At 38.6% G+C, this 21,065-nt stretch overlaps 1 protein-coding gene across 8 annotated transcripts; it reads left to right on the forward strand.

Annotated features, from left to right (window-relative positions):
- The first annotated feature begins 9,743 nt into the window (after nucleotides 1-9,743).
- Nucleotides 9,744-19,675, forward strand: LOC105049705 (putative disease resistance protein RGA4). Of its 8 annotated transcripts, none has more exons than XM_019852559.3 (5): nucleotides 9,745-13,250; nucleotides 13,623-13,722; nucleotides 13,848-14,098; nucleotides 17,675-18,193; nucleotides 19,254-19,675. In XM_019852559.3, the coding sequence occupies exon 1, from the start codon at nucleotides 9,875-9,877 to the stop codon at nucleotides 13,232-13,234; it is 3,360 nt and encodes a 1,119-aa protein (XP_019708118.1). In that variant the 5' UTR covers nucleotides 9,745-9,874; the 3' UTR covers nucleotides 13,235-13,250; nucleotides 13,623-13,722; nucleotides 13,848-14,098; nucleotides 17,675-18,193; nucleotides 19,254-19,675. The 8 variants fall into 8 exon arrangements, with proteins under 8 accessions (XP_019708117.1, XP_019708118.1, XP_019708119.1 ...); XM_019852560.3 differs by having other exon boundaries at nucleotides 17,675-17,778; nucleotides 17,898-19,675; XM_019852557.3 differs by having other exon boundaries at nucleotides 17,675-17,774; nucleotides 17,898-19,675.
- The last annotated feature ends 1,390 nt before the right edge of the window (nucleotides 19,676-21,065 follow it).

Genomic DNA, 21,065 nt, shown 5'->3' on the forward strand with positions numbered 1-21,065 from the left:
AAATTATAATTAAATTCAGTTGGTTTTTACAAGGTGCACCAACTAAAATTTTACTCCAAGCCTTTTCTAGACTTGTACAAATTCAATTTCAGGGTTGGATGAGCCTATCCCCCAACTTTCAATTCCAACTGAAACTTATTATAGATAAAAATTTGAATACAAAAGTAACACAAACTTAAAGGTCCTTAAAGAGTAGGTAGAATATCGTTGAAGCTCAATCTGAGGAGTTGGGAAGATTTTGCAATTTATATGCTCTTCTTCCTTTTAAGAATTACTTGAATACACAACAAGCAATTGGTTGAAATTGAAACTTTCTTCTTGATGGCTCACTAAATATACACATAGAAATTTTTTATGTTTAATACACTTTATTGACATTGTCCCTTATTCTTTTACTTTAATAATATCTTTGACATCCATAAATCCTTGTTGAAATATCCAAAAATAGTTTTCGAACCATTTAGAGTTGAGAACTAGCCGTTCCAAGTGTTTTGTGCAATTCTGTAGCTTTTGAAAAACTAGTTATTGAAGCTATCAATTGTAGTGAAATCGGCTCTAACAGATCAGGAGTCAACTCGAGCTTTGTTTGAGTCAACTTGAAGTTTTTAGGAATCGACTCAAAGACTATTCATAGAAAATCATCTCTCTATCTTTTTTGAAAGAATTGACTCAAAAACTGTGGAAGTTGACTTGAGATCTATGCCGGCTAAATCCGCATGCCAGAGTTGACTCTAAAACTCTTTAAGTCGACTCGAGGCCTATGCCAAAAGATGAAAATATGCTAGAGTTGGCTCAAATCCTTCAGGAATCTACTCCAAGGCCTTCTTCATCTGAATTTTCAATGGTGTGGCCTTTTTTAAACTTGGTTCTTTGACTCTTCAAGACAGAAATCTTGGACATCTTTGAAATATTATTCTAGCTTCCTGTAACTTCTTCTCAAATATTAAAATAACTTATTAGGATCAATTATATACTCAAATATTTTGTTATTCATCAAAATCAATTCAAAGACCAACAACGAGAACGATATTGACCATCTAGTCGGGATAGTTCGTCTTACAGATGAAGCATGTGGGGAAGAGCTTATCCACCTCTTCATCAATAGCTTGCTGTCTCTCCAAGGTAAAGTTTCTCTTCTTTTATTGAACAGGTCAATACATTGGGTCCACATTCAGCCTGTGGATGATGGCCTCTGGCTGATGCTAGGTTTGTCTAAGATTGTCAGGCAAAGATATAGGTATTGGCTTGTAGAAAGTACGTAAATTCAGCTCTAAAGGCTTCATCCTGTTGAGCTCCGATTTACACCATCCAGTATGGATTTAATTCATATGGAGGGACTGAGTGAAGTTCCTTGGTTGGTTCCCCACATGGCCACCTTTGCTCATATTATACATCATAGCCCTCAATAAATAACATCTCGATCGATCTCTTGCTTTTGAGGGTTGCAACGCAGTATTGTCGCATGAGCACTTGGTTACCTTGAACTTCTTGTAAGCTATTTGCAGTTGGAAACCTCATCAACAGATAGTAAGTGGAAATAACAAGATGTAGTGTTCAGGTCGAGTTATCTTAGTATTGCATTGTAAGTCGAAGGGACCTTGACTAATAGAAAATCAAACATTATAGTAGTCTACCTTAACACCTATTTACTAGTGACAAGAGGAGATATGACACCCTTCATGAAGATTGGATCTCCCGAGAACTCGACCAAAGGTGAGTTAATTTTTTGGAGTCAATCCTTTGGAATAGGTTCATTTTGCAAAAGGCATCATAAAAAAAGATATTTGCCAAGATTCTATTATCAACCAAAATATGTTTTACATCATAGTTTGTAATGATGAGGGAAATTACAACTGCATCATCATACGAAGTTGGGACACCTTTGCCTTTTCAGCACTGGACTTCCCATCTTGGCAACTCAAGCATAGGTTCTCTATGTGGATGAGCTAGTTCCACAGATTATCGGTGTGCCAGAGATGGTGTTGATAATTTCTATCATCAGTAGATTATCGAGCAGTAGCTTGGAAGTAGACTATCTTTAATCAGAGTCATGTTGTCTTGCAGATGGTTATGTAGGCACCGACGAAGTCTTGCTTGATAAGGGCCTCAATTTCATTCATCAACTGGCAGTAGTCCTCAGTATCATGCCCATAGTCATGGTCAACTTGCTTGTATCTTTTCAAGCATTAGTTTTCATCCTTTTTAGCCACCTTATAAACTCCCAATCTTTTATTTCCCTAAGACTTATCCTAGGAAGATGTTGAGAGGTGTATACATTTTGAACCTCTAAGGACTCCTAGGTCGGCAGGAGTTCTCCCCATCTCACTTGGACTTCTTATAAGGCTCATTTAGGTTTCTGTCCATTTATTTTTCTTTTTCTTGCCAGCCTTCTCACTACACCGATCTGCGATGGCCTCCTCAGTATTAATATATTTATCTACTCGGGTCAAGAGCTCGATATAGTCTTTTAGGAACCTCTTTTTGAGGGAGAAGAGGAAGCAATTGGACCTTAGTCCTCTTCTCATGGACAACATCACGATCGAGTGATTTAGGTCATGGATCTCTAGAGTAGTTGCATTGAAATGAGTGATGAAGTCTCTAAGAGACTCATCATCCCTCTATTTAATGCTGAAGAGGGTATCGAAGTCCTTCCACTGTTTTCTACTACACTTGAATTGAGCAGCAAACATCCTATTGAACTTCTCGATGAGTGGATGGAGCTTGGTTGAAGCCTAACATCCCATATTTGGGCTACCTTTCGAAGAGTGATGGGGAAGACCTTGCACATCACTAAGTTAGTGGCCCCCTAAAATATAATGAGAGCCTTGAAGCTCTTCAGATGATCAAAGGGACAGATTGTGCCATCATAGGTCTCTAGCTATGACATTTTGAATCGAGGAGGAATGGGTTCCTCCATGATCATCATTGAGAATGGAGGCTTGGTGGAGAAGGGATTGCTCCCCAATCTAGATTGATACTGTCGCAGTACCTTGACGTATCAATCTACCTTCTACAATGTTCGATGAATGTCCTCCCTCCTAGAGGCCTTCTCAGATCAGTGGGGGGAAGAATCATGAGTTGCTGACTCCCCCTATAAAGAAGAAGAAGAATTGAAGGATGAGTGAGTCTTATCTCATCCAGGATTCGATGGATGAGAGTGATGGCTATGCAGTACCTTTCACAGACTTTGACGGTGAGGACAGCAATAATGAGAAGCTCGCTCTGAGCTTTGATGAGAGGATTGGTGACCGTGGGGGGCTCTTCTAAAGCTGATGGAGTGAGAGTGAAAGCAGTGCTCCAAACCTTGTGGAGGAAGTGGATGGCTCGATCGCATTGGGACCCCATGATCACCCAATGCATAAGTCTCTTGTTGCTGCGGTTACTACTACTATTATAGTTGCTGCTAGATGGTTATCTGCTATAGGCTCTGAAGGACTGTTGTTAGTGCCTGAAACTATTGTAGGAGCATCTAAAATTGATCGATGGTGACTGCTAGAGCTGATTATGCTCTTGATAGAGGTAGAGCCCTTTGAGGACTTTATACAAAGCTGTCCAACTCTACTGATACATCTGGATGGGCGGTCGATGGAACTGCATGTGCTTTTCATGATCTTATGATGGTTGTATGGTAGAACCTCCGATGATGGATTTAGGATCTTTTTTCTAGCACCAATCTATTGCCTCTTAAGGATTAATCTAACTAGGACATCAAGTTGGCTAAGGTATTGGAGAGATCGACAAGGTGGTGCTGGAACTTAAGGAGTTGGCCAAAGATCTTGACACACCTTGGAAGGTGGATGTTAGTGCTATATTTTCACTCCAACATCAAGATCGGTCCTCAAACACCATAGATAAGAAAAGTCCACTTGCCAGAGGTTGTTTGGTGGGGGATCCTCTAATGCCTAAGTAAGATGACCCTAAGAAAAATAGAGGAGGATTTGAATGAGAGGCAAATGGCATAGAGAGCATAGTGAGTTCAATCATAGATGGGCATTACTTGACTTAACTTGGACTTATGAGGATTAGCTCAAACTTTTCTTCAAGGATCTCCTTGGAGCAGTTTATATAGGCGAGTGTTAGAGCTCTTCAGGATGGAACCTTAGGATATGAGAGGGTGATTATTATGCACAACCATTTGCACATTCAGAAGAGGGTGATTCTCTTATGTATTTCATGATTATCGAGATCATTCCACCATTATAGGTCAGCTATAACCAAATGGGGGGAGATTTGGATATCTCCACATGCCTTTGGACTAGCCACATGGTGAGAACTGTTTGACCAGGATGAAAGGTTCATGGTAGGCTTGTGGAAAGCTTTGATTGATTGGTTCTGCGACATTTGCGAAGGTCAATTCTGAGGTGTATCACCATATTTTTTCTAATATCCATCTTTAATAAGAAGTCTAAAAGCTAGGGATTCCTACCAACAGAGTCATCAATCCAGTGATTTACAAAGATCAAAAAAAAAAAAAAGAAAATTATGCATGGCATCCTCTTTCTTTTTTATTTTTATAACATACTTTTTATTGGTGCACACTACATGACCGGATGATACACAACAAGTAAATTAGTTATCTGGCAAGCTAATATATACTTTTAGATAAATCGATAAATACTTTTTTGGAATACAGTATTCACTAGTATATAGTACACAGCTAAATAATAAATACTTAGCAAATTAGTCATTTAGCAATCTAATATATATCTTTAAGTAAATTGATATATAATTTTCAGAACATTATGTTTGCCAATATATACTATATGTATGGCCAAGTGACACATGCTCATTGACTTCCTAATCTAAACCGTAAACTTTTTTGATACATAGTCAATAATAAGCTAATATACAACTTTGGATAAATTGGTATATAGTTTTCAGAATATGCTTTTTATCAATATACACTACATGATCAGGTGATATATACCAAGCAAATTAGTCAACTATAAGCCAATAATCATGTTTAGGTAAATTCTAGAATATTGTGTTCATTAGTACCAATATAAAGTACATAGTTTTTGAGTTTTGTCTAATATAAGAAATTATATGATTTTTATTCCTTAGATTTCATGAACTCTTAAGGCAAAGATTCTGAAAAGAGAGTGATTAAAAAAATGATTTGAAGGAGGAGAAAAGGACTCTGAACAGAGAAGAAAGACCTCATAGATGGAAGATAGCTTGATGACGAAAAGATAGATGGAGAGGATTGACGAGGAAGAAAGAGGATGTTGCACATGATTTTATTTATTTCTTTATTTTATTTTTTTTAATCATGAGATTGATGACTCCGTTAGTAAGAAAAGTCCCTAATTATTGGATTTCTTCTTTAAGATGGGGCACTAGGTGAAACGTGGTAAAATAAAATGTCCCTCTATATTTTCTTATTTGGTGTCTGTCCCATATGATTTTTGTTCGAGGTGGAAACCTATATGACATTTACTGACTATAACTAACATAGTGGGTGACCTTGTTGGACATTAGGATAGACAAACAATTTGCTTGTTAAGGATGCCTTGAAGCACATTTTTACCAATGAAATGCTACTTGATTTCAATATACTTGATTGTTGCATGATAAACCAAATTAGTAGTAAACTTAAGAGCAATTTAGTTTTTACTTTTAAAGAGTAGTAGGACTATAAAAATGAGAATGAATGTTTTCAACTAATTGCCTCAATCAAACACATTCTTGAGCCATAGAAGATAAAACTTACATTCCACTCAATTGTACAAACAGAAACCAAATCTTACTTCTTGTTGCATACTAGCCCAATTACATAAAAAATATGACAAGAAATAAGATGTTTAGTCATCCAAATCACCATAAACATTGGCACATCTACCACCATCTAAAATAAAAGGTGAACCATTTTATAAAGAAGGTCCAATTGAATATTATAATTCAGTTACTTAAAGATTCTCTTGACTGCCTACATGGTAGGCTTCCATGGAGCTTAAGCGATTGACAAGCCTAATTAAGAAGCAATATCTGGACTTTTACTGATCAAGTAGGTAAGAACTATCAAGAAGACTAAATGGCTATGGATCATGTGGTAGTTTACTATATAACCACCTTAGATTTATGCCAACATCAAGAGTGGTACATCACTTGCTATGCTTCCTTCCAAAGTTGTCCACAATCTTTTAACCTAAATCTTTGGAAATATAGGTAGTCTATCCTTTACATTCTCTACCTCCAAGGAAGTGGTGCAACTCATCTAAGTCCTTTATATATAAAGCAACAATGATATGCAAGTTATCATTCTTCTTAACATATAAGTTAGGGTCAACAAGCATCCAAGTATTTGGTAATATTTTTCCATACTGTTAAAATATTTGAGGAAAAAGAGAGAAAAAAGACAGGAAGGTAGAGAGAGAAAAAGAGCTTTATTATCTCTGTTCAATTTTATTTGATACATCTCAAAGTTTATTTATACTAGTGAACAGATTCTGTAAATAAAAAATAATAACCACTGATATAGAATTAGCCTGATAAAGAAAAATAATACAAAATAATGTTATCAAAAGAAAATGCTATAGAATTGCCTCAACAAAAAAAAAATATTATGGATTATCATGAGATCTCTAAAACTATTCTAACACTTCTCCTCAAACTCAAGATGGAACTGCAGATGTCAACTTGAGTTGAAAAATTAGATCACAAATGTATTCAGAAGCTAGCATGATAAACAAATATCTCTGCTGGTGTGGCTAATTTAGATGACGTAACTATGAGAAAATATAGAAGACGACAATTGTAATAAGGTTGACGCTCAAAGAAGGTAGCCAAAGATCGATAATTTTTGCTGATAAAAATACCACAAAAGAGAAGACAGATGCAAGAGAGAAGGTAGGTGTATAAGAGAAGGCAGTCGAAGGTCGATGATCTTTGTAGATAAAAATACTACAAAAGAAAAGGCCAGCGCTTAAAGATAAGGCAGTCAAAGACCGATGATCCTCACAGACAAAAATATCATATAAAAGAAGGTAAATGCTCAAGAGAAGGAAACTGAAAGTCAATGATAGAGAGAATCTTGCCAAGCGATAATAAAAACAGACAACCAAAGATTTGAAGTCGAGAAGAAAAGTAGTGGAGAACCACTATAGATTCATCTAAAATAAAAGATTTTTGGATCTTAATCTATCAAAAAATAGATGATTTGTAGATCCATTGAAGAACAGAGGATTTGCAGGAAAACAGATATTGATAGATCGGCAACAGTGGCCACAACAAAGATTGAAGAGATGATGGTGGCATATTAGGTGATCAGTGGCTTTAATGCCATGTTAAAATATTTGCAAAAAAAGAGGAAAACAAGAAAGGAAGGTAAAGATAGAAAAAGGGCTTTACTATCTCTATTTCAATTGCATTTGATGCATCTCAAAGCTCATTTATACTAGCGTATAGACTTCATAAATGAAAAATAATAACCATTGATACAGAATTAGCCTAACAAAGAAAAATGATATAGAATAATATTATGAAAGAAAAATACTGCGGAATCATATCAATAAAGAAAAATATTATAGGTTGTCATGTAATTCCTAAAATCATATGATCATCTAGAATCATGTGATCATCTAAAATTATGCTAATATATACAATGCTCTAGGCACTCATTTCTAATATAGAAGGGCCTTATTGACCTTACATATGTAACTAGGATGAAAGCTTGAGATATAATCGGGGTTGCTCTATGCATATTGATATTTTTGTCAATCTCACCAAATATTTTTAACATCAAGTTGTGACGACATCCAATCAAATCTAACTGCAAAAGAAAGAAAAACTCAAATCGAGGTCATTTTTGCCATCAAGATTAAATTTTCATCATAGTCCTCTTCTGAGAAAATCCTCTTGCAACAAGCCTTGACCTATAGCAGTCTGTATAATCATTAGCTTTCTCCTTCAATTTATAAACTTACTTGCATATGACTAGCTTCACTTCACTAGGATTTGGCACAAAATCCCATGTTTCGTTTTTAAGAAGAGCTCTAATCTTCTCATTTATACCATCCTCACATTCTTTTAACACCTTCAGGTTCATGAAAAGAGGGCTGATTTTCATCCATAGGACCAAAAATAGAAACAAGAATGCATGCTTTTCAAATTGCTATCCCCGTGAAGGGCCAACTCGGTAATCTTTCTTTTAGACACCCCCAGAGGTTGTGCATTCTGCACTACTTCAACTTGTTCTTCAATCTGATGCTCTCCATGATTGTGGGCATCTTTGGTGAGTAATTTGGTCAAAAATTGAGCTGCCCACCCATCCTGCCCAAGCTTGGTGCATTTTGGACGGGCTTGGGCCTTGTTCTTCAGCCTAATGGATTAGATCAAGTCAGAAATTTGAGCCTATCCTTTAAATAGGCTAGGTTTGGATTTGCATCTACCTGACCCAAGCCTAACTTGAGCTTGGTTATTTTTGCCTCACCATGTCATCCACTCCCCCTCTCGCCACCGCTCCATTGTTTTCTCCTCCCCTCGCCACTGTTACATTCGCTCGCTCTCCCTCTCATCATCACTGCATCGTTTGCTCCCCCTCTCATCGCCACCGTGTCACTTCCTCCTCTCATCATTGCCGCATCTTCCCTTCTCCTTTTGTTGTTACCACATGGTTCCCTCCAACTTTTGCAGCCACTGTGTCATCCACTCCTCTCACTGTCATTGCGATTCGAAAAGCCTGAGGCCTGACCTATTGTCCGAGTCTATCAGGCTCGGGCCTAGGAAGTAAGCCTGAAGCTTGGGTCGGGCTGGCGTCAGGCCTGGTCAATTTTGGTTATGTATGGAGTTGAAAATCCATCCAAGCCTACCTGATAAGTAGATCTACTGATCGTGATTGGAACTAGATAGATTTTAGATATATTTAAGCAATATGGCAAACAAAAGAGTGACATTACAACAATTTGAAATGCATGGTCCCCATATACAATATAGGAGATATTTTGTTTAGTGGGATTGCTTTTTTAAGATCGGGAAAGGGTTCTATATCGAGATGGCAATTTATAATCCTATCTATCAATCCGACGTGCGAATGATCCACTTCAAATAGGTTTGGATTTGATATAAATAGATTTGTGTCATAAATGGATCAACCCATCTTGACTTGTTTATTAAATGGATTAGATTCAGGTTAAGATCTTTGACCCGTTTAATCCATTTTTTGATTCATTTTAATAATTAGATTAGATCATAATCCAATCCATTTAACCTCTCTAAAATATGTTTAATTTGTTTAAAATCTGTTTAATCTATTTAACCCGTTTAATCTAACTTGACTTGTTAAATAAATGTGAGAAGTTTGGGTTGAAGAGTTACTTGAAATGCTAATTATGTGGATCGGATCCGATTAGCTATTTAATAAATAGATTAAATTTAAATCTAAATTTTTAATTTATTTAATAAATATATTAAATTTAAGTTAAAAAATTTTTATTTCGATCTCCATTAGATTCATATCTGATTCGATTGCCAGCTCTAGCTCTATATCTGTCCCTCCACATGGGCCGAAGCTCGTTCCGGCAACCGAACCTTGTCTGGTTAATGTGCGGCGTGTTTGCACCGGGCTTGGGTTGTGCAAGAGAATAATTGTCTTCTTTTGCTATATCCGTTGGATCGCACACAGCACAGCTACCAAAGCACTCCAACAATCAATCCTTCTTTCGCGCAAAAGATGCGGTCCCTACCCGTCCGCGTCTCCCCCAGTTTCTTCGAAGTTTCGCGGCTCTGAAGTCGTCGGTCTCAACCACCGCCCGCGGAAGAGAATACATTGACTTGCAAGGCTTGAAAGCCTGTGCTCCCTTCGTTTTTCATCTACATCTCATTCTAGTCCGTCTTTTGCTGGGTCTGGAGAACGGCTCTCTTCTTGGGCATACTCATGGCAGAGGTGACGATGATTGGCTGGCTGGTGTCTCCAATTATCAAAATAGTAATCGAAAAGGCACAGTCCTACATGGCGAGCCAGTACAAAGGTGTGACAAGTGCCCGTGGCGAGCTTGCGAGGCTGGCGAGCACTTTGACACAGATCCAAACCGTGGTGGCTGCCGTTGAGAGACGGCCGGCGAAGGATCCGAACCAGGCAGCGTGGTTGAGGCAGCTCAGAGATGCAGTCTATGAGGCAGAGGACGTGCTCGATGACTTCGACTACGAGCTCCTCGAAGCCAGAGTGGGGAGTGGAGGCAAGGTGAGTGGTTTCGCCTCTTCTTCTATTAAAATTGGCAAACGACTCATTGGAGCTGATGAGTGCGCGAACAAGTTGAGGGAGATACTGAAGAAATTGGATAACATCAATACCACCACGGAGACGTTGCTTCATGTGGTGAAGTTAAATGTTAGTACTGAGAACCTGCGACCCAAGATCGCTTGGGAGCGTGTCACCAGCTCCCTCTTGACCGAGGTCAAGGTTTTTGGCCGAGACAAGGAGCGGGATGAGATCATTGGAGTGTTGCTCATGCCAGTGAAGGGGTCTGTGCGTGGTGATCGAAGCATTCCTGTTCTTCCCATTGTAGGTGTTGGTGGGGTGGGGAAAACAACTCTTGCACAGCTAGTCTATAATGACAGAAGAGTTGAAGAATATTTTGAGGTGAGGATGTGGGTTTGTGTCTCCGATAGGTTCGATGAGATTTCGATTACAAGAGAGATCTTGCAATCTGCAACTGATGAGAAACATGATGAAGTTGTGAATTTTGATAAGCTTCAGAGGATCCTTAAAAGCATGCTGCTCTCCAAAAGGTTTCTTCTTGTGTTGGATGATGTGAGGAATGATGAGGAAAAGAGGAAATGGGAGAACAAAGAAAGATGGAGAAAGTTGCTTGCACCTCTACAATTTGGGGAGAGTGGAAGCCGAATTCTAGTGACCACCCGGATGGAAATGGTGGCAGAAATGTTGGACTCGATGAGCCCTGTCTTCCTAAAGGGATTAGCAAGAGATGAGTACTGGTTGCTGTTCAAGAAATGTGCATTTGGTAGCGAAGAATTCAGTAGATATCCAGAATTACAGGTGATTGGCAGAGAAATAGCTGCGATGTTGAATGGTTCTCCTTTAGCTGCCAAGGCTGTGGGAGGGAGATTGAAACATAACTTGGACATAAAAGAATGGAAGACTATTTTGGAGAGAGAAGTATGGGATGACATTATGCCAGTTTTGATATCTAGTTATCAAAACCTACCAGTGCACTTGCAGCGCTGCTTTGCCTATTGTAGCATATTTCCCAAGCATTGGAAGTTTGAGCCTAAGAAGTTGGTCAATTTGTGGATTGCACAAGATTTCATTCGGCCCAGCGATACGATGGAGCGCAGAATGGAAGATGTAGGGAGAGACTACTTCGATGATTTATTGTCGAGGTCATTCTTTCAAACACTGAAGCAGGGCTACCGCACATATTATGTGATACATGATTTGATGCATGATCTTGCACAGTCGGTTTCTATCGATGAATGTTGCAGAATTGAAGGTGATAGGTTCAACAGAAGAATCCCTCCAACTGTTCGCCATATATCTGTTACCACCAACCATCTGGATCAGCTTAAAAACACCTGTGAATTAAAAAATTTGCGCACCGTGATAGTATTTAAGAAATCTGAGTTTAATGTGGATCATTTTCAGGATGACATTCTTAGAGAATTGAAGGGTCTACGTGCACTGGATTTAACTGGTTGTGACATTGAAGAGTTGCAGGAAGCCATAGGTCGATTCACACATCTGCGCTACCTAGCTCTGTGTGGCACTCTCAAAACCCTACCTGAATCAGTGAGCAAGCTATACCATCTACAAGTGCTGAATATGCCTAAGAAGTGCCAGCTCAATAGTTTACCCAAAGACATGAGCAAACTGGTCAGCTTGCGACATCTTAACATCGATAGTGAGTATGTTTCGATGATATCTGGAATAGGGAAGCTAACTTGTCTCCAGGGATCACTTGAATTCCATGTAAAAAACCATAGGGGACAAAATATTGGAGAGCTGAAGGATATGAAGGAGCTGCAAGGTCAGCTCACTATAAAGAACCTTGATGATGTTATGAGCAAGGAGGAGGCTGCTGAAGCTGACTTATTAAACAAAAAGCACATTAAGAAGCTGCGACTGGAGTGGGATTCCTGTAGAAGAACTTGCAGGCCTATTGTAGATGCTGAAGTATTAGAAGGCCTCCGACCAAATCCCAGTCTTAAAGAGCTTCATATCACAAGGTATCAGGGTGCTTCATCTCCGAGTTGGATGGAGACAAAATGGCTGTGGAATTTAAAATCTATTTATCTAACTAACTGCAGGAGGTGGGAAGTCCTCCCTCCGTTGGGACAACTTCCCTTTCTCAAGGTTCTACATATCAAAGAGATGTCTGCAGTAAAACAAGTGGGCTATGAATTCTATGGAATTGGTGAGGTGAAAGGTTTTCCTTCATTAAGGGAGTTACATTTTGACGACATGCCAGAATGGGTAGAATGGTCTGGGGCAGCCGACACCCAATTGTTTCCTCGTCTCAGAAGTCTCAAGATCTCAAACTGTCCTAAGTTGATGAAACTCCCGCCAACTCCTCTACTGATAAATTTCACTATAGAATGTGCAGGATTGGTTTCTCATCTAAAATTATACCGCTTGCACTCATCATCATCAATCACTTTCACCTTGAGCACTTCAAGTATTATGATCCTGCATGAAGGCTTCCTGCATCGAGATCATCTACGGGCTACCAAAGCCCTGAACATTAGGTGCTGTGAAGATCCTGTGTCGGTTGAAGGCTTAAGAGAGTTTATTTCCCTCAGAAAGCTGCAGATATTTCAATCTTATCTCATGGATAAGTCCTTGTCTACTTGTCTGCAAGAGCTCAAATCTCTCTCCACATTGGAGATAGTAGACTGCCCCAATGTGACATCCCTTCCCTTGCCAAAGGAACTGAGCCACTTAACAACACTTCAGGAGCTGTGTGTCAAGGGTTGTCAAGTGCTGACCTCGTTGGTCGGATTGCAAGCTCTCCCTTCCCTCGAAAGATTGATCATTGAACGATGCCCAAAACTTACTTCGGTGTCTCTTCCTGCTGATATGAGGAGTCTTTCATCCCTCAAGAAGTTAAGCATAATGTACTGCCCTCAGTTGCAGTCACTACCAGAAAATGGCCTACCTACCTCTATTAAGTCACTCTGTTTAATCGGATGCCATCCAGCATTGGCCAAGCAGTTAAATGAGAAAGAGGGCCCTGACTGGGGCAAGGTTGCCCACATCCCTAAATTAATCATTCGTTAAATGATTGCCCTGCAAGGTGAACAAGCACCCTTCTTTACCTTTAGTACTGATATATTTCCTGTCAATGAATTGCTTTCAAAATTCTATTTAAGAGGTAGAGTAGCAACCCAAGCACAATTGCTGATTTACACCCTTTACATACACATGCCATTGTGAATTTTGGAATTTTTGTGTATTTGTAGATTATTATTCTCACAGGAAGATTGCCCTGTCTCATATAGTTACAAGGTGATCACTTGTATAAATCGTAGAATGCATGTTGTTTTGGTTTGCTCTGCCGTATATTTGAAATTCCTTGTTGCTAATCACATTATTTTCAATGCCTTTCACCATTTTAACCAGATTCACTGGTCATGTTTCTCATTTCAATCTGGCTTTCTCGGAGCAGATGGAAATCTTGTGAGGACTTCAGAAGAAGATTTTTGGCATGCATGAATAGCTTGCAAAGAGATCACTTGATTCAGCTCTTTGTTTTGCATCGGCAAATGGTGGGTGGGAAATGGTCCAGCATGTTATATCTTTGGCACTCAATTCCACCAATTCTCACAGTTTTAAATTTGTGTAAAAGAACCAACACATTTCACATAGTTATATCATTTGGAGATTTCTACAGAATTGTTTGGAGGAGCATCGAGAAGCCTCACCCATGTTGATCGTCACAACAGTTGATGCAACAAAAGATAACTCTGAAGCTGGATGATGAAAAGAGACAGAATCTATGTGCTTGATAAAAATGAGACATTCGAGGGAGTAATCGCACGTGGATATAATCTTCAGGCTGGTTCATTAACCCCATGGCTGCTCTTCGGATTTCTTCAACATAGTCGTTCAACTGGAACAGGATAGAAGGGTCTTATATGATAGGTAACCAAACTTGAAGCATAATTTCACCTGTGTTTACACTGTTGTATGCTTCTTCTATTGTTACTCTTTCTGTTCCTTCTGTTTTGTTTCCCCTCCTTTTTTTCACACATATGATGATTTCCTTATCCTTGTGGTTATTCTTTCTTTTGTCATCACAATCAACCTAGTTTTAAATTCACAAATATCCCTTCATTTTAGATAAGGATTAAGTCGATTTCTTTACTTTAGTGATCGAAGCTGATGACCTTATTCAGTTATTTGTTTAGATAAATTTGTTTGTGTTAATGTCATTGAGTTAAAAACTAAACTAAATGCGTGAAACTCTTCATCCATGGAAGAAGTTACTGGTTTTCTGGGACCACCCATAATTTCCATTTCCTTAGTAACTCCAGCATGTCTGAGAGACGTTTCCACATAATCATCATCATCATCATTAAATCGAAGTTCTCAACATCATACTGCTCATATTGAAGCCATTTGAGTTGCAACAGTTTTGATATATAGGAAGGCTCCCATTCCCTCATTGCACGTCCTTGATTTTCCACCAACTTCCTTACTTGAAAATTCTTTGTGAAGTATCTTGACAACATAAAGAAAAACTGTGCCCTAAGATAAAAGGTAAGCTGCATCCAATGATAATTATGATTACTGTAAGTAAAAAGACCATCAATATAACCTATAGAATCATAAAACATAAGCCAGGCTGTAACTAAACAGCTTGATTAAGGCCATGTTCTGCTGGTGCAAATATAAATACTGAAACTTCCCTTAAGTTTGTTGTAAAATATCCTTCTGAATTTGTTGTAGTGTCAACTTTCCTTAAGTTTTCTGAACTCTATAAACATTGTAAACAGTTGTTCCTCTATTAACTTCAAATTTTCTATGTAAATCTTTGTTGCCATAGCTTCGCTTCACCTACCTCCTACTTCAATAAAAAAAAAATAAAAATAAATTATAGGAACTCCAACTTTTGCCAGAAATCAATTGGAGCTGCCTTGTGTACAAACGCAATCGCTTAAGTATTGCCTGTCCTGCAAATAAACCTGTACTGACAATTTTTTGCATGAGGAAATATATCAGCATCATGAAAAAATGGTGGACTCTAGAGGGTTTAAATGAATTAAGCTTTTGGAAATGGGCAGCTGAGAGGACCAATTTCACCACGGCATTCTTTTGCTTGTTCAGTAGCAATGTTTGGTTCTCATCCATATTCTCGCTGGTCCTTTTCAACACTGGCTGCTACTAGGATACCAACAACTGTTTTCTATAAGGCATAATCAAATTTACTAAACCATCTCCCAATGGCCTTGATACTCTATGGGGAGTATTCTCAACAAGCCCGTACTTAAAATTTCATTGCAGGATAGATCTTCAAACAGCTAACCCTCCGGTAGAATAAAATTTTGGCATTTATATCTTGCAGGTAGTCACTAATGTTGAGCTTTGTTACTCATGCAATAAAAACATAGGTGTTTATGGTCTACAACAAAGTTAATGGTGCTTGCCTCAGGATCAACATTTTTATAGCCCATATGCCTCCAACTGATCTTGTACTGCAGTTTTGGTTGATCAAGAAACTGTTGTATGTTTCATGTAACAAGTCAAGATTTTGCATGGAACTCATTCATGCAAGTTGTGCCATTTTACGTAATCCATAGCACCCTATCAAATCAATTCAGAGCGGAGTTGCCGTGACATCAGCCACCTAGGAGCAATCAGATTTGAGTTTTGGAATTTCAGACCACCTTGGTGGTGCAGATTTTGAACAGATGCAATACTCATTTGAGTTCCACAAACTATGTTATCATGAGGTCTCAAACATAGGAGCTGCTTCTGTGAAGGGTGCCATACCACCTAAACCGTGAAACCATCGCCATATGTGGTGATTTTTCATGGGGAAAAAATACAGATAGAACCTGAAACAAAAATCAAGAAACAATGCACGTACATATTCAAGTGCTGAATGCGGTGTTCTGCTTGAATCCAAAAATATGCCAGATGGTGGTAGGGAAAATTAATAAGCATTCAGCTCCCAAGTTGATTTTTAAGTATAAATGGCCTTATGGGGGGGATGGGGGGAGAAATAGCACCCAGAAAGAATAAAGGAGATGATCTGTGCATACTTAAGGCTTAATCTAGTGTTCTGCTTGATCTCCGAGTTGGTTGGAGATAAAATGGCTGTGGAATTTAAAATCTATTTATCTAATTAACTGCAGGAGGTAGGAAGTCCTCCCTCTATTGGGACAACTTCCCTTTCTCAAGGTTCTACATATCAAAGAGATGTCTGCAGTAAAAGAAGTGGGCTATAATTTTTATGGTATTGGTGAGGTGAAAGGTTTTCCTTCATTAAGGGAGTTACAGTTTGACGACATGCTAGAATGGGTAGAATGGTCTGGGGCAGCTGACAGCCAATTGTTTCCTCATCTCAGAAGTCTCAAGATCTCAAACTGTCCTAAGTTGATGAAACTCCCACCAACTCCTCTACTGATAAATTTCACCATAGAATGTGCAGGATTGGTTTCTTATCAAAAATTATACCGCTTGCATTCATCATCATCAATTACTTTCACCTTGAGCACTTCTAGTATTATGATCCTGCATGAAGGCTTCGTGCATCGAGATCATCTACGGGCTACCAAAGCCCTGAACATTAGGTGCTGTGAAGATCCCGTGTCGGTTGAAGGCTTAAGAGAGTTTATTTCCCTCAGAAAGCTGCAGGTATTTCAATCTTATCTTATGGATAAGTCCTTGTCTACTTGTCTACAAGAGCTCAAATCTCTTTCCACATTGGAGATAGTAGACTGCCCCAATGTGACATCCCTTCCCTTGCCAAAGGAACTGAGCCACTCAACAACACTACAGGAGCTGTGTGTAAAGGGTTGTCAAGTGCTGACCTCGTTGGTTGGATTGCAAGCTCTCCCTTCCCTCGAAAGATTGATCATCGAACGATGCCCCAAACTTACTTCGGCATCTCTTCCTGCTTATATGAGGAGCCCTTCATCCCTCAAGAAGTTAAGCATAATGTACTGACCTCAGTTGCAGTCACCACCAGAAAATGGCCTACCTACCTCTATCAAGTCGCTCTGTTTAATTGGATGCCATCCAGCATTGACCAAGCAGTTATGTGAGAAAGAAGGCCCTGACTGGGGCAAGGTTGCCCCCATCCCTAAATTAATCATTCGTTGACTGATTGCCCTGCAAGGTGAACAAGCACCCTTCTTTACCTTCAGCACTGATATATTTCCTGTCAAAGAATTGCTTTCAAATTCTATCGAAGAGGTGTAGGAGTAGCAATCCAAGCACTGTTGCTGATTTACACCATTTACATGCGTATGCCATTGTGAATTTTGAAATTTATATGTCTTTGTGGATTATTATTCTCACAAGAAGATTGCCCTGTCCGATATAGTTACAAGGTGATCACTTGTATAAATCGTAGAACGTATGTTGTTTTGGTTTACTTTGCTGTATATTTGAAATTCCTCATATCTAATCACAATATTTTCAAAGTCTTTCACCATTTTAACCAGATTATCCTGTCATGTCGCTCCCTTTAATCTGGCTTTCTCTGAGCAGTTGGACATCTTGTGAGGACTTTGGATGAAGATTTTTGACATGCATGAATAGCTTGCAAGGATATCACTTGATTCAGTGCTTTATTTTGCATCAGCATATGGTGGGTAGGATATGATCCAGAATGTTATAACTTTGACACTCAATTCTGCCAGTTCTAACATTTTAGATTAATGTAAAGAACCAACATATTGCACATAGTTATATCATTTGGAGGTTCATACAGAATTGTTTGGAGGAGCATCAAGAAGCCTCAACCGTGTTGATCGTCGCAACGGTTTACGCAACAAAAGATAATTCTGAAGCTGGATGATGAAAAGAGACAAAGAATCTATGCGCTTGATAAAGATGAGACATTCGAGGGAGTCATCACACATGGATATAATCTTCAGGCTGGTTCATTAACCCCGTGGATGCTTTTCGGATTTCTTCAACAGAGCCGTTCAACTGGAACAGAATAGCAGGGTCTTATATGATAGCTAACCAAACTTGAAGTATAATTTGACTTGTGTTTACACTACTGTAAGCTTCTTCTGTTGTTACTCTTTTTGTTCCTTCTGTTTTGTTTCCCCCTCCTTTTTTCACATGTATGATGATTTTCTTGTCATTGTGGTTATTCTTTCTTTTTCATCATAGTCAACCTAGTTTTGAATTCATGAATATCCTTTAAGTCCATCTCTTTACTCTCGTGATTGAAGCTGATGTCCTTATTCAGTTATTTGTTTAGATAAATTTGCTTGTGTTAGTGTCATTGAGTTAAAAACTACACCAAATGCATGAAACTCTTCAACCATGGAAGATGTTCTGATTTATGGGAACACCCATTATTTCCATTTCCTTGGTAACTCCAGCATATCTGAGAGGATGTTTCCACATTAAAAAAAAAAAAAAAGAAAAAGAAAAATTGTAAGTTCCTCACCAAGGGAAATATTGTCAAAATCATACCGGTCATATTGAAGTCATTTTAGCTGAAACAAGTTTTGATATATACTTTTTCAAGCTACGATTACTGGGAAGGCTCCCTTTCCCTCAATGCAAGTCCTTGATTTTCCACCAATGTTTCGCCTCCATGTTATTTGAAAATTCTTTGTGAAGTATCTTGAGAACATAAAGAAACTTTGTGCTCTGGGATAAAAGATGAGCTGCTTCTAATGATAATTATGATTACTGCAAGTAAAAAGACCTTCAAGATAGCATATAGAATTATAAAACAGAGAACCGACATCGTAACCAAATGGCATGATTAAGGCCATGTTCTGCTAGTGCAAATATAATTATTGAAATTATAAAACCTCCAGTTCTGCAGGAAACGAATTGGAGCAGCCTTGTGTACAGTTCTATACAGTAAACCCGCCCTGTGTAAGTTGCCTAAATATCTACATATGCCATCTCTTAAATCTAGCCTGTCCTGCAAACAGACCTGTATTGAGAATTTGTTGCATGAAAAGATATATTGGCATCATGAATATGAGGTAGGATCAAAAGGACTCCAATGAATTAAACTTGTGCAAATGGGCTGCCACCTTGGCATGCTTTTGCTTGTTTGGTAGCAATTTCTGGTTTGAACCTATGTTGTTGACAGAGAATCTAGGTGGTTGACAAGAAGGAGAATCTGGAGGGAGTGACAAGACTCAGAGATATAATCTCCAGGCTGGTGCATGAGCCCAAAGGCAATTTTGGAGATTTCCTTGATGCTGTTGTTCCCCTGCCACAGAATAGCAGGGTCTGATAGATAACCAAACTTTACTTTCGCCCTGCGTCGCTAGTGAAGTAAGCTTCTTTCTTGTTCTGTTTTAGTTTCTTCTGTCTTGTTTCTTCCCTACATTTATGGTGCTTTCCCTGTCACAGTCTTTTGTTTTGTCTTCAAAATTACCCAGTTCTGTATTCTTAATTCCCTTCCTTTTGGGTAAGGATTGAGCGTTTCTTAGTTTCAGGCATTGAAGTTGATGCCATGCTATCTGTGTAAACAATTTTTTCTGTATTAATGCTGCTGAATTATACAAACCAATGCATGAAACTTCCATGAGGCTACCTATGAAGAAAGTTTTGGTTGTCAGACCACCTATGATTACTGCTGCCATAATTAATCCAGCATACGAGAAAAGTTGGTTCCATTTCATATTTATAAACTGAAATCCATTTGAAAAAGAAATATCTTCAATGGGACTCGGCTGGTATTTTATTGATTTAGCTGCAACAGTTTAATTATTCATAGACTCAAAACTGCAAAAAAGTTAAAAGGTTCCTCTGTCCCAAGCAGCTTCAAGTCTTTGATTTCAATTGCACTCTGATCCGTCCATATATATAAAGCTTTCCTGTATTATTGAAAGATTTTATATGAATTTCTTAAAAGTACAAAGAAGAAACTCATCTGCACCGACAGGAGATGCGGACGGAGAGGATCTTCATAGAGAGAGATTATGCAACAGTTATTAGCTGAAACCGAGATGAGGCGAAGCAATTGGAGGCTCATCCGCTCCTCTATAACATTTGGAGTTTCCTTTATGATTTCATCATGGTGTTTGTTGGGCATGTCTTTCCGGAAGCAAATAACACATTAGATTGGGTTACATCATATATTACTGAGTGTACCAGAGATTAGATCTGGCGACAAGGCAAGGCCTCATGTGGGCTATGTAGGACTTTTGTTTTCTGACTTTCTAGACTGCGCTCATACTAAAATGTGTGATCGTCCATATGTACCAAAAAAAAAAGGTACAAAGAAACATTATTGCCTAGAACACATATGAAGTGCATGGCAGCAAAATGTGATCCATGAGAAAGAGCATGCGGTTGAACAAATTAAATTTCTACTCAAGAGCAGGACCTCAGCAGCAAATGAGAAGAATTTAAGTAGTACTAGACAAGTGACAGAGAGGCTGTTTTAATTTAAGTAGTACAACAACCCATTCATGGGGTAGAGTTTTGTTGCATGCGATCTTTCTGATCTGCGACCTTTCATTCTCTCAATGAATTGGATTAGACTTTAGCCAATCTTTTTGCTTAAAAAGGAAAGAAGGTGATCAAAGAAAGTAAAAAAGGCCTCCAAGAGAGCCCTACAAATCAAAAATAAAGGGCCTATAACCAGACAGGCTTGACTAGAGCCATCTTTTACAAGTTGAAAATTGATTGTCAAGTAATGGACCTCAATATCCACCAAATGGACTGAAGCTCTGTGTTTTGTAAATTCCATACAATTAAAATCGTACATGACACTGTTTCGTGTTTTCATAACTTAAACAAGAATCAAGAAAATTCATGACTCTTCAAAAGTCTTATCTTTCTTGTAAGCCATTTCCTACCACCATTTACTTTCATTATACCCGATCTATGAAACACACCCAATTTATATAGTTTTCATTCATCCGATCAATTCCATGAAAAACCATGTTAT

Source organism: Elaeis guineensis, chromosome 8 (assembly GCF_000442705.2).
Source record: "Elaeis guineensis isolate ETL-2024a chromosome 8, EG11, whole genome shotgun sequence".
NCBI lineage: Eukaryota > Viridiplantae > Streptophyta > Magnoliopsida > Arecales > Arecaceae > Elaeis > Elaeis guineensis.